Here is an 18,731-nt window from a genome sequence, read left to right as displayed (position 1 = left end):
AATATCTCTGAATAAAACAAAAACATTAAGATATATTTTTCTTCTAATTAAAATATTGAGTTACTGACTAATACATCTTTAAAATTCTAAACTAGTTTAATTTATCTGTAGATTACATAAAGGAATGATATTTGCCCAAACTTTTCAATATAAGAATATTAATTTACTACAAAACAGGTGTAATAATACTAATATATTTCATTCATTAAACTAGGACTATATATTCTATCTTTAAAAAGAAAAAACAACCTACTCCGAACAATTATTTCATCGAGTGTTTGGCCCATGGTATTTTTTTTAAGTTTTCAGAAATAGAAGCAGAGAAAGAAGTAAAAGCAGCTGTTTGTTTTTCACTTCACTGCTTGCCTTGCCAGCTTCATCCTGACAAACGCCCAAAATGACAAAATGTCCTTACCTTTTGTTTCCTTTCGGTATTTGTCAAGATGCTCTTTTCTGAGGAACTCTTATTAGTAGATCTGTTCTCTGAGAGTTTTTCATTTGCTATTTTCAGTTTCTCCTGTAAATACTCAATTTCAGACTTCTGTGAGACCATTAAGGTTTCTAAACTCGATAAAGATGGCCGTTGAAACACCTATTTCAAAAAGTATATGTGCAAATACAATTATGTCTTATATTACTTACATACATGCAAATATTTGAACATAATATATTATGTCATAAGTACAATATTCAGAAAAAGAAAACATCATTTCAATACTAAACTGTAAACCAGCATTAGCTAAACTTCTATCATCCTACTAGAATGGCATTTTTCTATAAAATAACCAAGAGTCTGTATGCACATTTTCATAAATAATATTGTCATACAGATTTGCAAGAGAAAAAATTTAAAGCATGGCTGCATGATACACACCACTGACCTATATATTATTTCAAATTTAAATTATACACACATGTATTTCCTCATGAAACACTCAACCCACCATCTGATCATCAAGTGTTAGGCAGTACTATAGAATATAAAACTGAGAAAAGGAAACCAGCAGCACTACAGGTCTAATTTTATTTTAATGTATCATATTTTAATAATAACAAACAAAAAACTCTGATACCTTCAAAAGTTAATACAGTTCACAGTATTCTCTGAAATTTATCCCTATGCCAGATAAACTGTTGATGGCAAACACCACATTTTAACAACAGAAATCACAGGAAAATTAAACTTGGAGGAAACACGTTCATGAAAACCAGCATTCTGCAAAATTCTGTTGCCATTTTGATAATATATTTGAAACCATTAAAATCCATGCATATATGCTATTTCAAATTAACAACTTCATTTACAAAAATCAAAAACACTAACTCAGTGAAAAGTTTTTTGTTGATTTCCAGCAAAGTCAAATTTTATGATGCTAATATTATTAATATGGATCAATAGCTCTGGAAATAGTTTCACTTAAAATGTAGAGAGCCCCATACTTCCTAAATGATATTCATAAAGACTGTGAGAAAAATAAAAATGTCTAACCTTTCTGAACCAACATTAGGAAATACTATCCTTTTCTGGTTTTGCCTACATTGTTCTTAGGAGATCGACAGAATTTTCCTAATTCTAAGCAGTAATTTTTACAACTTAGTGGGAGCACCTGTGATTTATACTATTATACTTCCCTCATATGTAAATCACGTGATATATGTTCCAACCTTTGTTCTATCTTACTGCTATATATTTTCCTCATTGTTGTTTACATATTGTACTGTTACCACACTACAATATAGTAAAAACTCCATTACTTTGCTTTGAATATCAAATTAAAAGTTTAAGCACTTTTCTTCCACACTCTAGAGGACTTTGCCTTATTCTTTCCTCCCCCTTTTAGTAACTGTTTGAATTTGATCTGTTTTTTCTTAAAATTTTGTAAGGTAATATATGATATTTATAAATATATCCTTTTTAAATTCTTTCCTTTTTACTGAATTTATTGGGGTGACACTGGTTAACAAAATTATACAGGTTTCAGATGCACAGTTCTACAACACATTATCTGTACACTGTGTGTGCGTTCAGTATCCCAAGTCAGGTCCCATGTATCACCATTTATCCCCCTTTATCTTCCTCTACCTCCCTCCACTGCATCCCACCCAGCAATCATATTCTTTGATTGGGCTACCAACCTAAACAATTTTCAAAGACTATCTGCTCTTGTTCAGATTTCATTAAATAAAATTATGAGGAATATATCCAAAATCTCATCATTTCCAAAAATTTCTAAATAAATTGTTCAAGATCAAACAAAAATTAGAATAAAACAGGAAAACATACTTCAATGTACTGATGTATCTAATAAGCAGTCCTATGTTCTTTAATAAGTGAGTTTTCTAAGTCTCATTGGATTAAAAAGCAACAGATAAAAATGTAAAAAGCATGAATATTCAGTTAAGTAGCTGCAATGATAAATAATTCAAATATTCATGGAGACGTTAAAAATGCTCCAACAGTGGATATTGTCACTGAAATAGAAAAAGGTTTCATACTTAGGCACCATTCCTTCAAAAGAGCTGAATAACTAACAACAGAACTTTAAAATTAAAAAAATAATACATAATTAGTAATTAATACAAATTGATACAGGAGCCAGGAAAATAATATAAATAAATGAATATAATGGGTTGTGTTTAGTTGGTTTTAAAGTCACAGCCTTAGAATTAATTCAATGGGCACTTTGTATAAATATTAAATATTAAATATATATTCGTCACTCCCACAAGAAAACTTACACATGCTCCCAGTTTTTAAAAAATGTGCTTGCTCTCTCTGCCTCTCTCTTTTGCATGCATGCCTTTTATCCCTTTTGCTAGATACATACACAAGAAGTATTTCACATTTCTCTTAATACGACCATTTTTAAAAGTGCAGGTGAAATGTCAAATGACAGTCAGCCTTAGTGTGAATGAGTAGTATTCTGCTCCACCAATTGTTTGCAAAGAGAAATGTGGCCCACTACTGCCAGATCTATTGATTTTTCAAAAGAAGTGCAGAATTTGGATTTAAAAAAAAAATCCTAATTTTAAAATACTGTCCCGACTCAGTTTATGACTCCTGTATCTTGAGAACATGATGGTGAGAGTATAAACTGCTACAAATTTCCAAGGGCAATTTTTAAATATTCATCAAAGCACATGAAAACGTATCAAGTCTTTGACTCGGCATTCTAATAATGCTGAGAGTTGATAAAGAAAGTGATAAATGATAAACAGTTAAGTGAGATAAGCAGGTTACAAAAGAATATAGCATAGGATGTAGAAATAGATTTCACTAAATATGCACAGGAAAAAAGTTATAGTGTTATTTCTGAGAGGAGAAATTATATGTGGAGTATTTTTTTCATACTTATCTAAAAAAATTTCCTTAAATTTTTTACAATGAATAAGTAATTAAATGTTTTTTTTAATCTTCACTGGAGGACATTTTTTTCATTGCTTTTAGAGGGAGCGGAAGGGAGAGAGAGAAACACTGATGTGAGAAAGAAGCATCGATCAGTTGTCTCCTGTACACATCTGGAGCAGGAATCAAACCTGCAACCTTTCGGTTACAGGATGACGCTTCAACCAACCAGGGCACTAAATGTTTTTTTTTTTTTTTAATGTAACTTTTTCTGCAAATAAAAGGAATTAGAGTTCAATATAAAAAATAAGTATAGATAGGGGCAATATATGAAAGTCACTCCATAATCTCATCTATCAGAGTTAACTAATGATATAGTATACTAATGATATTCTCTGAGAGATGAAAGTCTGGGTAATAATGGATATATTACCCAGACTTTAAAAAAAACAAAAGGAACCCCCCCCACACACTGTATCTGCCCTATAACCTGCTTTTTTAATAGAATTTATTTTTAGAAGATTTTATGCTTAGAAAAAAACTGAGTTCTCTTATACCTTACCTTCCACTCTCACACACCCAGTTTCCTCTGTTATGCACCTCTAAAAAAACACTCATGATCCAATATTCAGACATTTTTTTAATTGTTGACACTATTACAGATTTCCCCACTTCTACCCAGCCCCCGCACTCCCTCCTCTGACCTTCAGTGAAGTCAATAGTTTATTCAAATTTCCATAGTTTTTACTGAATGTCCTTTTATGTTCCAGGATGCAATCTATGGTACCATTATAAACTTAGTGTAAAGTCAGAAACTCTTGGTTGTGATAACACTTATTTTTGATAACAGTGACAGTTTTGAGGAGTACTATTCAGGCATATTACAGGATTCCCCAGCTGTTGGAATTTGTCTATGTTTTTCTCATGATTGGACTGGGCTTACAAGTTCGGGGCAGGAAAATCACAGAGGTGCCATTTAAATCATATCATATCAAAGGGTACATACTATCAACACGATTTGACTGTTGATACTAATCACCTGGCTAAACTAGGTTCTGTCAGGTTACTCCTTTGTAAAGTGACTCATTTGTCCCCACCCATATGATACTCAATTAACCTGCTTTTTAAACTTAATAATTATATGTATAATAACATATATGAGGATGTATGTACATCCTCATACATACATCCTCATATATCCTTACTTATCTTTTTAAAATGTTCTTTTTACAGGCTTAGGAAAATTAAGACAACCAATCCTCCTGTCTGTGGAAGCTTATTCTATCTATTGCCCTTAAAATCCAAGAATCTTTGGAAAGTTAGCTCTTCTTGCTAAGAATTATTAGTATTTTATAAATAAACTTCTCTAATATCAAAAGTCCTGTGCACCTTTTCAGTTTACAGTCTTGGAAGTTAATGGTATGATGCTAGACCATAGTTAATCTGATGAGAAATGATCAGTGGAGTATGTGTCCAAATGCCTCCAATTGGAACTAATCTCTTTAAATTGACCATTATTAAAACATAACTTCTTTTTCACATTGATCCACAGAGGTAATTTTGATCAAAAAGTCCTGCAGAAGATACAGAGTAGGAGAGGGAATAAAAGAAGACTTTAAGTGTTGTGCCAATTACTATCTATCTATCTATCTATCTATCTATCTATATATATATACACATATATATATGTATATATATATATATAAAAAATATGTAGTCATGTTGCATTAAATTCAAGGAACATGTATGATAATACAATGGAGGCTGAGGAAATATTGTCTAATAAATTGAAAAAATTTTCAAAGCTATAATAATTGCAAAGAATCACAAGATCAATTGTTTTGTCTTATTAGTAAATTTTAATTAAATATATCAGTTTGTTTCCTACTCTATTAAAATAATAACTAGCATTTAGTGAAGAGGTATTGAGTTCCTAGGTGTAGGTAAGCATTTAGCATACATTATCTCACTTATTTAAGAAATTTATAAATTCCAAACCTGTCAATGCATAAATACAGTCTATTTCAAAAAAAATATTTAAAAAGAATATGATACTTCAACAAATAATAATAGTTTCTCTTAAAATAATATCACTGAAAAATTAATAGAGGTTAAACATATGTGTGTTTAAAATCTATGACATGTGTATATATAAAATATGTAACATATACATATATATCAGAGAAACTGACATCTTCAATGTTCTCTGAAAAATCAACTGAAATTCTCTTGGAAGAAGACAGTGTTACAAATGTTAAAATATACATGTACTTTACTAAAGACTTTATATATGTGTGTGTGTGTGTGTATGTGTATATGTGTATATATATATACATAATTTTCTTCTCATAAAATCCCTGTATCTCTGCAAAAACTTGACATTTTATTTGAAATTGACTTTAGAAATACAGAAGCATATTGCCAATTTATAAAACAAACATTATTAGCTGAATTATTCATAACCTGAAAATGGATGGCTTTAAAATAATTGTATATTCTTATTAAAAAGGAAAAAATAATATAGAATCAACATGATATTTTAAATCAAAATAGTCTTACCACAGAAGTTCACAAAGGGAATTACTTACATGTACTAGCTTAAACTCACACCTCACTTTTAGAAAAACTACTAAATTGAGTAATAAATATCTAACATCAACCAGGTCAGCTTGCATTCTTTTAAAAAATAGAAACACTTGCATTTCTTCCATACACTCACTTTTAATCAAAATATCCTTAGATTGCATTTAGAGATCACAAAATATAACAAAATTATTTACTACATGTATAAAATTTAATACATCATCACATCTTTTCATAAACACCATCCTAATGTCACATTATAGCAAAATTCAGCACTACAGTCAATCAAATTAAACTTTCCTTTATTATAAAGGCTTGTGTGGTACAGTCAGATTAGTGAACAGCAAAATGAAAGGTAAAACTTTAATTTCATAAATTTAACAACTCCCATACACCATATAAAGCTGAACACTAAATGAGTTATAAATGGATGTTCTATCTGCTTACAATGACATCCAGTAGATGACAACAGTATCTTTGTTACAACCACAAGCTGGTTATTTCTTCTATGGCAGAAATATCACACTGCATTGACAAAAATTAGTGATATTTACACGTCACAGTATTATAGTATTAATTCTGTAATATACACACTGACTATTGATTCTAATCCCAAGAGTAAACTGATCCTGGACTTATTTAAAAATTACGACAAGAAGACTAAGTGATTTTTCTATAGATTTGTTTTTTGCATTAAGTAGCAAGATTAAACACAACTGGGTTTTCCCCAAAGATGTTAGATGCCTCTTACTCTGCCAGAATTCTTAATATTTAAAATATATCCGTTAACAGTGTCCTAAAACGAATTCCTAGATTCAAGAAATTCAATTTCCTCTTCAGTATATCTCTAAATATGTGACTTCTAGGTTTGATCCATTGCTTAATACAATGCATACTCTAAGTTTTATAAATATTTGACACTTATGTCACCAGTAAAAAAAATCAAAATGTGTGCACTAATGGTATAAGCAAGGGACTGTGCTTGTTATGCATTATCATCTCTATACATTAAAACCTCAATCATACTCAAACAAATTCACTAAAGTGTGGTTTTCAATCTGCTAACTATGCATTCCATAATAGCCTGTAATTATTAAAAACTGACAAGAAAGCTACGCCACCTGTGTTTATGTGAAGCCAGGTAATGAAAAAAACAACAACGCTGTCATCACCTCTCAATTCCTGATTGCATTATCAAAACTGTAGCCGAGTTTGGCATCTGGGTGTGACCTTGTTAACTGCTAGGGTAATTAAATTTATTCTATTGGGAAAAAGGATGATAAATTATTAGCAAGAAGATTTTGTTCACATTTTATTAAATTGGCCTGTCAAAGGGTTGGCCAAATTATCAAGGGCCTCATTTATTGGAGGCCAGCCATATTGCCACATCTGTTACAATTATTTATAATTTCAGCAGTTGAAAACCAACTGAGTTAGGCATCCGCCATGTAAAGTAATTTACAAATTATCTGATGAGGGAGTGTTTTAGCTTCTCCCTTATTTCTAGCCAGCAGAAAGCCGCGCTGTAATTACAGAACACGATTAGGTTCTTTGGGGAACTTATCTTGCACTCATAGTCATAGTAAGATGCAGCAAGAACATATGGAGGAGCTTGTGCTTCTACTCCCTGAAGCTCGTGACCCGCCTGCCGCTGAGCCCTTGAGTTGAATTTGAATGAGAGTGCCATGGCTAATGTTCTACACATGCACCATTTATGCCACAAAACAAATCGGATCACTGTTAATTATGAAGCAGCTATAATCAGGCCTTCACATCTGTGTAATGTGAAGCGCAGTAGGCTGTATTCCAATAATGTATGACTACCTTTGGGTCGCAAATTGCGAGCCATATTGCCTCAGTAGTAGTTACTGAATTCAAAGTAACTCCTTTGATAAAAGCCCATCACATGGATATTTTTATCCAGCTTTATTTAAAAAAAAGAAAGAAAAAGCAAACCCACAAGCTTTTCTTTATCAGCTATTGACCAGAACAGTTAAAGCATATGGCACAAGTTCATTAATGAACAACACAGAGCACTCTAATTTAATGAAACCACTTGAGCCATAAAAATCAGATTTAGTTAATTCCCTCTTTCTCATTTTTTTCACATCTAGCCTAAAACTAGGATATACTTACTTTTACAAGTTATCAAGACACAAAATAAATTTTTTACAAATTTAAAAAGAATATAAAAAGCTTGTGTTGTACTGTTATAACCTTTAAAAAGAAATGCAATGACAGAATTTTGTATTTTACAGACTGAATTTCATCACAAACCTCATGTAAGAAAGCATAAACTATTTGTTTTTTAGAAAGTGAAGCCTAGCAGCTGTATTCTAACAAAAAAAATAGTTTTTATTCCAAGAGAAATCTTTCTGTAGAAAGGCAACTAAACAAGCTGTACCCAGATGGCAAAAACAGCTACAGTTTAATTAATCCACTAAAAGCCATTCAGATTTCAGTAAGGGTAATGTAATTTTGAATAATAGTAGGGAAAAAAATCACTAAAACATTCTTAAGTTTTATTATAGCAGCAAGAGAAGTGCCACTATAGAGTAGTTAAAGTTGAGTTGCGGTTTCCATTATATGTGCTTACTTTCAAGATTTTAATATCTTGGGCTGCCTCATTCTGCTTGGAACTTAAAGCAGGCCTAAAATATCAGAATATCTATAACAGGCCTTTTTTTAAAAAGGTTTATTTTCCTGCATGTTAGGGAAGTTCTATGATTATAACAAGTTCAAATTTTGTAAATATAATGTACTAATGCTTTAGAAAAATTTTATAGTTAACACTTATAAAGAATTCAAATTTTTCTTTTAAATAAAAATGTTCTTCATTCATCAAGTTTAAAAGTCATAACATTATTTTATTGGTAAGTTGTTTTCTTATGATAGTTGATTAAATATGAAACTGTCAAGAGATAACTTCCTATATACTTCTGTGACCATGTCTACGTATACAAATGAATTAAAAATATAAATTATGTAATAGTTGAGTTTAATTAAATCAAGCAATAAATTACAAAGCAGTTTTCACTTAAAATAATGCTGTCAAATAAATCAACTTTTCAAAATGAGATTTTATATATAAATTAAAATTTAGTTAAGTATGAAATAAAATGATGATATATATTATTTAAAAGTACTTTATATATGACATCTTGTCCTAACATTCACAAAAATCATTTTTGATGTTGTAACAGTAAGGTACCTAGCAAAAGTATAAGATTGATATCGTCCATGTTGGAAATGCAAATAAAGTATATTGAAATGATAAAGTAAAATTCATAAAAAATCAAACCAATTATTAACTCTGGCATAATTATTTCCGAACTACAGTATGACAAGGTTTAACAGCATTCTGAGCCTAAGTTAAGGTACTACAATCTGATCTCCTTACCAACTGACAAATTAAGATCTTTAATTGATGCCAAATAGCCACTATCAATACTAGACTCTCTGGCAAGAAAACAAAGCTAATACAGACATTTTTTTCCCTCCTTTGTTGCGTTAGAAAACTGTACAAAACCATTTAGCACTGCTAAAGAAAAGACAACATAATTTTTTAGTCCACATGTAACTAGACCACATTAAACTAGATAATCCCTTGTAAAAGTTGACTTGTTAAAGCTCCCACCTTACTGGAATTGCTATGTGCACGAACTTGATCACTGTGGGACAGGCTAAATGGGTATAAAGCCATGGTACACATCTTTTTATATGTTCATTCAATGAGTATTTATTGAAATTAAAATATGAATCACTGGGAAAAGCAGTGGGGATAAAAGGAAAAGAAACCAAGTATCTTTGCCTTCAAGGAATTGAGAGTCCATAAAAGAGACAGACAAGAAAAACAATAAAGTTTAATACCTGCTAATGCACAAAAGAGGCACACACCTCAATCTCAAAAGAAAAGCTGCAGGAGAAAGTTCTCAACAACCAAGTCTAGAAAGTTTAGACAGCATTAACAAGGTTGACAAACAATAAACTGAAAATACCTATGATAAATATTATATAGGGCTCATTTCCTTAATATAAATTTAAGAGGTCATGTATATCAATAAACAAAACAAAGGAAAACAAAAATACAAACTGACAAAACATGTATTAATACAAAAGAAAACTAAGGGGAAAGTAAAGTGAAAAATCTCACTAGTTTCAAGAGATAAAAAACAAAAAGAATGAATTAGCAAGGCTGTTTTTAAATGGTAATAAAGTCTGCAAGGTTATGAAAAATGGGTACTTTGATAGACTCTGGGAAGATAATTTGGTATAATCTTTCTGTAGTGTAGTTTGGCATGGTATACTCAACAGCCTTTGGTTCATAATGTTTGACATAAGGATGTTACTTTCAAGAGTTTATCATACAGGAACTACGAGAGATGAGAATAAAGAGATACAAATGAAAACGTTCATTATAGCATCAAAATGAGAGGAAACAGAAAAAAAACATATTTGAAATATGGTAAATGTCCCAGGGTAGAAAAATGTTTAGGTAAAATGATAAATTTCTATGTTAAACTATTAGGCGGTCAAAAAAAAGTTTTCAAATGTTTAATTATATTGTAATGAAATGGTAATTGTACAAGCAGGATACAAATTTATGGATTGTATGATTCCAGTTATATAGATTATGTATTCTCTATTTACTTTGTATATCCATTTTATACACACAGAGCCACATTCAGAGTTCAAGAGTAAAAACACACTCAGCGCCTATGATCATACCTCTCTCAGATGGAGGAGAGGCCAAGCACTGGGGCTAAGACCTACTCTCCACAGGTCTCCTTACCTCAATCTGCGTGTCCAGAAATAATCCTAGGCACAACCTTGTTTATCCCCAAACTGCCTGCCACCATTATGTACCTTGAATTCACTAGAACTAACCTCATTATGCCTTTGGTCCTGATTTATGTGAGATAGAAAACTAAAAAATGCACCACTAAGAAGCTTAAAGAGTTAAAGTCAAACTGATGAGACTGGAAAAAGAACTATAATAGAGCTAAAGATTTTTTTAAAAAATTAAATGGAATTCAATTCTTCACAACAAATGAAAATTCCAGATTCCAGCCAAGATGGAAGAATAGGTAGACACACTGCGCCTCCTCGTACAACCAAAAGAAGGACAACCACAATTTAAAAACAAAAAACAACCAGAACTGACAGAAAATCAAACTGCATGGAAGTCCGACAACGAAGGAGATAAAGAAGAAACATTCATCCTGACCAGTAGGAGGGGCAGAGACGGGCAGCCGGGGTGGAGAGGACTCCCGGCAACACAGCGGCTGGCGGACCCAGCAAGGTGGCAGATTGTGGAACAAACAGGGAGGGCAGTTGGACAGATAACATACCCTGAGGCCCCACATTCATGCATAGATAAGCCAGGAGGAACAGCAGGGGAGCCAGCGAAACAGATCGTGCAACACAGGACTCCAGCACGGGGAAATAAAGCCTCAAATCTCTGAATGAAAACACCCGTGGGGGTCGAGGCGGGGCAGCAAGAGAGACTACCAGCCTCACAGGAGAGATCATTGGAGAGACCCACAGGGGCCTAGAGCGTGCACAAGCCCATCCACCCACTCAGGAATCAGCACCCAAGGGGCCCAGTTTGATTGTAGGTAGCAGAGAGAGTGACTGAAATACGGCAGAGAGTGGAGCAAGCACCATTGCTCCCTCTCGGCCCCTCCCCCATGTACAGCATCACAGCGCAGCAAAGGTCATTACCCCCTCCCAGTGAACACCCAAGGCTCCACCCCTTTATTTAACAGGTGTGCCAAGACAAAAAAAATGGCCCAAATGAAAGAACACATCAAAGCTCCAGAAAAAATACAACTAAGCAACAAAGAGATAGCCAACCTATCAGATGCACAGTTCAAAACACTGGTAATCAGGATGCTCACAGAATTGGTTGAATTTGGTCACAAATTAGATGAAAAAATGAAGGCTATGCTAAGAGAAACAAAGGAAAATGTACAGGCAACCAACAATGATGAGAAGGAAACTGGGACTCAAATCAATGGTGTGGACCAGAAGGAAGAAAGAAACACCCAACCAGAAAAGAATGAAGAAACAAGAATTCGGAAAAATGAGGAGAGGCTTAGGAACCTCCAGGACATCTTGAAACGTTCCAACATCCGAATATAGGGGTGCCAGAAGGAGAAGAGGAAGAACAAAAAATTGAAAACTTATTTGAACAAATAATGAAGGAGAACTTCCCTCATCTGGCAAAGGAAATAGACTTCCAGGAAGTCCAGGAAGCTCAGAGAGTCCCAAAAAAGCTGGACCCAAAGAGGAACACACCAAGGCACATCATAGTTACATTACCCAAGATCAAACAGAAGGAGAGAATCTTAGAAGCAGCAAGGGATAAGGACACAGTTACCTACAAAGGAGTTCCCATAAGACTGTCAGCTGATTTCTCCAAAGAGACCTTACAGGCAAGAAGGGGCTGGCAAGAGGTATTCCAAGTCATGAAAGCCAAGGACCTACATCCAAGATTACTGTATCCAGCAAAGCTTTCATTTAGAATGGAAGGGCAGACAAAGTGCTTCTCAGATAAGGTCAAGTTAAAGGAGTTCATCATCACTGAGCCCTTATTATATGAAATGTTGAAGGGATTTATCTAAGAAAAAGAAGATAAGAAATATGAACAGTAAAAATGACAGCAAACTCACAGTTATTAACAACCACACCTAAAACAAAAACAAAAGCAAACTAAGCAAACAACTAGAACAGGAACAGAACCACAGAAATGGAGATCACATGAAGGGTTATCATCAGGGGAATGGGAGGAGGAGAGAGGGGGAAAAGGTACAGAGAAGAAGTAGCATAAATGGTAGGTAGAAAATAGACAGGGGGAGAGTAAGAATAGCATAGGAAATGTAGAAGCCAAAGAACTTATATGAATGACCCATAGACATGAACTATGGGGGGGGGGAATATGGAAGGGAGGGGGTGTGCAGGATGGAGTGGATTTAAGGGGAGGAAATGGGACAACTGTAATAGCATAATCGATAAATGTATTAAAAAAAGAAAATTCCACATAGGTTAAAGACTTATATGTAGAAGTCAAAACAATAACATGTTAGATGAAAGTATAGGAAAATATAAGTTTAAGATAAAGTAGGATTTCTTAAACAAGAAAATAAGCACCAAGTTTAAAAATATATAGAAATACAACTATACTGAAATTAATACTTCATTCTACAAAATACACCATAGAAAAAATGAAAAGAAAAGCCACAAGCAAGAACGTATTGGCAAAAATTACATCCAATAGCTGAGAACTGTTGGTTGATCTCTAAACTCATTTCCTTTCTTTGGAAATGAACACTTACTACCCAATATTTGAGACTACATGTTTTCCTATCATTTTTGCAATGGGACATGTGGTGAAATAATTGAGTTATGGCCAGCAATATGACAGTGCAAATGTTAGGTACCACTTCCAAGCCTAATTCATAAAAACTTTCTTCCATTTAATCTTTATTATATATTTTCCCATTACCATTTGGTCCTCTTATATGCCCCTCTCCCCTGCAATCACCACACTGTTGTCTATATCCATGAGTCCTTTTTCCTTTTTGCTCAACCCCTCCACCCTCTAACCTCCCCCCACAACCAGCTGTCATTCTGCTCTCCATCTGAGTCTGTCCCCATTTTCCTTGTTAGTTCAGTTTGTTCATTAGATTCCACATATGAGTAAATCCTGTGACATTGGTCTTTCTCTTGCTGGCTTATTTCACTTAGCATAATGTCCAGGTCCATCCATACTGTTGCAAAGAGTAAAATTTTCTTCTTTTTTATAGATGAGTACTATTCCATTGCATAAATGTCCCATAGTTGTTTTACCCAACTCTTCTACTGATGGACACTTGGGCTGCTTCCGTATCTTGGTGATTGTAAATAACACTGCAATGAACAAAGGGGTGCTTATGTCCTTTCAGATTAGTATTTTGGGTTCCTTCATATATATTCTCAGAGGTGGGAGAGCTGGGTCAAAAGGAAGATCCATTTTTAATTTCTGAGGTATCTCCATACTGCTTTCTGCATTGGCTGCACCCGTCTGCATTCCCACCAACAGTGCAAAAGAGTTCCCCTTTCTTCACGTCTTTGCCAGTACTTGTTGTTTGTTGAGTTGTTGATACACACTTTGACAGGTGTGAGGTGATATCTCATTGTGGTTTTAATCTGAATTTCTCTAGTGATTAGTGACATTGAGCATCTTTTCATATGTCTATTGGCCATCTGTATGTCCTTTTTGAATAAGTGTCTATTCAGGTGCTTTGACCATTTTTCAATTGGGCTGTTTGGGGTTTTTTTGGTGTTGAGTTTTGTAAGTTCTTTATAAATTTTGGATATTAATTCCTTATTAGATATATCGGTGAAATATGTTCTCCCATTCTGTAGGTTGTCTTTCTTTTTATTTTGTTGATGATTTTCTTCAATGTGCAAAAAAATTTTAGTTTGATGTAGTCCCATTTGTTTTTTCTTTTATTTCCAGGCAAGGGGTGTATCAGATAAAATATTGCTACAAGCAATGTCCAAGATTGTGCTGCCTATGTTTTCTTCTATAATTTTTATGGTTTTCAGTGTAACATTTATGTCTTTGATCAGTTTTGAATTTATTCTTGTGTGTGGTATAAGAAAGCGGTCTAGTGTCATTCTTCTGCATATATCTGTCCAATTTTCCCAACACCACTTATTGAATAAACTATCTTTAGCCCACTGTATGTGCTTGCATCCTCTATTGAATTTAATTTGTTGTAAAGGTATGGGTTTATTTTTGAGTGCTCTATTATTTTCCATTAATATATGTGTCTGTTTTTATGAGAGTACCATGCTGTTTTTTTTCCCTTCTCTAATTTTGTTATTCAAGTACAGTTCTCTACCTTTTCCCCCCACCCCAGCCTAACCCCCAGCCCTCCCCACCTCCCTCCCATTTCCACCACCCCACCCCACCCCCCTGATTGTCCATGTGTCCTTTATAATTGTTCCTACAAACCCTTCACCCTTTTACCCTGAAATTCCCTCCCCTCTCCCCTCTGGTCACTGTCAGCCTTTTCTCAATTTCAGTGTCTTTGGTTATACTTTGCTTGCTTGTTTGTTTTATTGATTAGGTTCCTGTTAAAGGTGAGATCATATAGTGTTTATCTTTCACCACCTGACTTATGTTGCTGAGTATAATGCTTTCTAGTTCCACCCATGCTGTCACAAAGGGTAGGAGCTCCTTTCTGTCTGCCACATAGTATTCCACTGTGTAAATGTATCAAGCTTTTTGATCCATTCATTTACTGATGGGCACCTAGGTTACTTCCAGCACTTGGCTATTGTAAATTGTGCTGCTATGAACATTGGAGTGCATAGGTTCTATTGGATTGCTGTTTCAGGGCTCTTACAGTATAATCCCAGTAGTGGGAATGCTGGGTCAAAAGGCAGTTCCACTTTTAGTTTTCTGAGGAAATTCCACTCTGTTTTCCATAGTGGTTGCACCAGTCTGCATTCCCACCAACAGTGCACTAGGGTTCCCTTTTCTCCACAACCTCTCCAACACTTGTTGTTTGTTGCTTTGGGTATGATGGCTATTCTGACGGGTGTGAGGTAGTATCTCATCGTGGTTTTAATTTTCATCTCTCTGGTAGTTAGAGATACTGAGCATCTTTTCATATGTCTCTGGACCCTCTGTATGTCCTCCTCAGAGAAGTGTCTGTTCAAGTCCTTTGCCCATTTTTTTAATTGGGCTGTTTGTCTTCTTAGAATGGAGTCATGTGAGTTCTTTATATATTTTGGAGACTAAACCCTTGTCTGAGGTATCATTGGCAAATATGTTTTCTCATATGGTTGGCTTGCTTTTTATTTTAATACTGTTTTCTTTAGCCATGCAGAAGCTTTTTATTTTGATGAGATCCCATTTGTTTATTCTTTCCTTTATGTCCCTTGCTCTAAGGGACATATCAGTGAAAATACTGCTGCATGAAATATCTGAGATATTCCTGCCTATGTTCTCCTCCTATGACTTTAATGGTGTCACAACTTATATTTAAGTCTTATCCACCTTGAATTTATTTTTGTATATGGTGTAACTTGGTGCTCGAGTTTCATTTTTTTGCATGTAGCTGTCCAGATCTTCCAACACCATTTGTGGAAGAGGCTATTTTTACTCCATTTTATGTTCCTGCCTCCTTTGTCGAAAATTAATTAACCGTAGAGACTTGGGTTTATTTCTGGGCTCTGTATTCTGTTCCATTGATCTATGTGCCTGTTTTTATGCCAGTACCAGGCTGTTTTGATTACAGTGGCCTTGTAATACAGTTTGATATGAGGTATTGCAATCCCTCCTACTTTGCTCTTCTTTCTCAAAATTGCTGCAGCTATTCGGGGCCGTTTATGGTTCCATATAAATTTTTGAAGTGTTTTTTTTTTATATCTGTGAAATATGTCACTGGTACTTTAATAGGTATTGCATTGAATCTATAAATTGCTTTGGGTAGTATGGACATTTTGATGATGTTCATTCTTCCGATCCATGAACACTGTATATGTTTCCATTTGTTTCTGTCCTCCTTGATTTCTTTCTTCAGTGTTGTGTAGTTTTCTGAGTTCAGGTCTTTTACCTCCTTGGTTACGCTTATTCCTAGGTACTTTATTTTTCTTGTTGCTATATCTAATGGGACTTTTTTCCTGATTTCTGCTTCTGATGTTTCATTGTTTGTATATAAAAATGCCTTTGATTTCTGGATATTGACTTTGTATCCCACTGTTATACCAAATTCATTTATTAGGTCGAGTAGTTTTTTGGAGGAATGTATAGGATTTTCTATGTATACTATGATGTCATCTGCAAACAATGACAGTTTTACTTCCTCCTTTCCAATTTGGATGCCTTTTATTTCCTTTTCTTGTCTGATTGCTATGGCTAAAACTTCCAATACTATGTTGAATAGAAGTGGTGAAAGTGGACAGCCTTGTCTTGTTCCTGATCTTAGTGGGAAAGTTTTTATTTTTTGTCCATTGAGTATGATGTTCTCTGTAGGTCTCTCATAGATGGCCTTTATTATGTTAAGGAATGCCCCCTCTATTCCCACTTTGCTGGGTGTTTTTATCAGAAATGGGTGCTGTACCTTATCAAATGCTTTTTCCACATCTATTGATATGATCATGTGATTTTTGTCTTTCCTATTGTTCATGTGATGTATTTTGGTTTTTGATTTGCGAATATTGTACCATCCTTGCATCCCTGGGATGAATCCCACTTGGTCATGATGTATGATCTTTTCAATGTATTGCTGGATGTGATTTGCCAATATTTTGTTGAGAATTTTATCGTCTATGGTCATAAGCGATATTGGCCTGAAGTTTTCTTTCCTTGTTGTGTCTTTATCTGGTTTGGGGATTAGGATGATGCTGGCTTCATAAAAAGAGTTTGGGAGTCTTCTATCATTTTGGATTTTTTCTAATAGTCTGTGAAGGACAGGGGTTAGCTCTTCCTTAAATGCTTTGTAGAATTCTCCTGTGAAACCACCTGCTGTTTTGATTACTATAGCCTTATAGCATAGTTTGATATTAGATAGTGTGATTCCTCCAACTTTTTTCTTCTTTCTCATCATTGCTGTTGTAATAAAGGCCATATATGACAAACCCACTGTCAGCATCATACTCCACGGGCAAAAAACTACTACTTGTTCCTTAAGATCAGGAACAAGACAGGGATGTCTGCTTTCACCTCTTTTATTCAACATAGTACTGGAAGTCCTATCCACAGCAATTAGACAAGGAGAAGAAATAAAAGGCATCCAAATTGGAAAGGAAGAAGTAAAACTGTCATTATTTACAGATGACATGATACTGTACATAGAGATCCCCAAAGATTCACCCAGAAAGTACTAGAACTGATAAATTAATTCAGCAAAGTAGTAGGATACAAAATTAATATCCAGAAATCAGTTACATTTTTATATGCTAATAACAAAAGTAACAGAAAGGGAAATTAAGAAAATAATTCCATTTACAATTGCTACAAAAAGAATAAAATACCTAGGAATAAACCTAACCAAGGATGCAGAAGACCTGTACTCAAAAAATTATAAGACACTGAAGGAAAAAATTGAAGATACAAAAATAGTGGAAGCACATGCCATGCTCATAGATAGGAAGAATTAACATCATTAAACTGCCCATACTACCCAAAGCAACCTATAGATTCGAAGCAATTCCCATCAAGATTCCAATGATGTATTTCACAGAACTAAAACAAATAGTTCAAAAATTTATATAAAACCACAAAAGGCCATAAAAACTTTTTAAATGTGATTCTCTAGGACCTTTTCCCCTTTTGCTAGCTGCAGTAAAGATTTGTAAGACAACTTTGGGAGCCATATTTAAAGTTAGTGGATCCAAAAAAGGAAAGGAGCCCAGATCTCTAAATCACTGCTTAGAAGCTGAAAATTCAAGTAATAACCACATATGACTTATATGAATAAAAAACAAATTATTTCAAGGTATCGGGATTTGGGGTTTGTGTAATAAGGAAGCTGACATTATTTTAAATAGCATAACAAAATATCAGCATCCAAAATACAGAACTTCAACAAAAACACAAACATTATAAACATTAGAACTTCAACAAAAACACAAACATTATAGAATTTCAACAAAAGACACAAACAGATATTTCAAGTACACAAACATAAGATGCTCAAGCTCATTAGATATCAAAGAAATATAACTGCAATCAAAATGAGACATCATTTTATCACTTAAAATGTAATTAAGGAATGTGCAATGTGAAACAACCGCTTTGTCA

General features: G+C 34.0%; 1 protein-coding gene across 2 annotated transcripts in view; it reads right to left on the bottom strand.

Annotated features, from left to right (window-relative positions):
• The window catches only part of CNTLN (centlein), a 268,014-nt gene that overhangs the window by 133,456 nt on the left and 115,827 nt on the right, over positions 1–18,731 (bottom strand). For both annotated transcript variants that reach the window (XM_053924685.1, XM_053924690.1), the window contains exon 9: positions 416–592. In XM_053924685.1, coding sequence (XP_053780660.1) covers positions 416–592 — 177 coding nt within the window. The remainder of the gene's footprint in view (positions 1–415; positions 593–18,731) is intronic.

This window comes from Desmodus rotundus, chromosome 1 (assembly GCF_022682495.2).
Source record: "Desmodus rotundus isolate HL8 chromosome 1, HLdesRot8A.1, whole genome shotgun sequence".
NCBI lineage: Eukaryota > Metazoa > Chordata > Mammalia > Chiroptera > Phyllostomidae > Desmodus > Desmodus rotundus.
The sequence above is the reverse complement of the archived record's forward strand: the minus strand, read 5'-3'. Positions and strand labels throughout refer to the sequence as shown.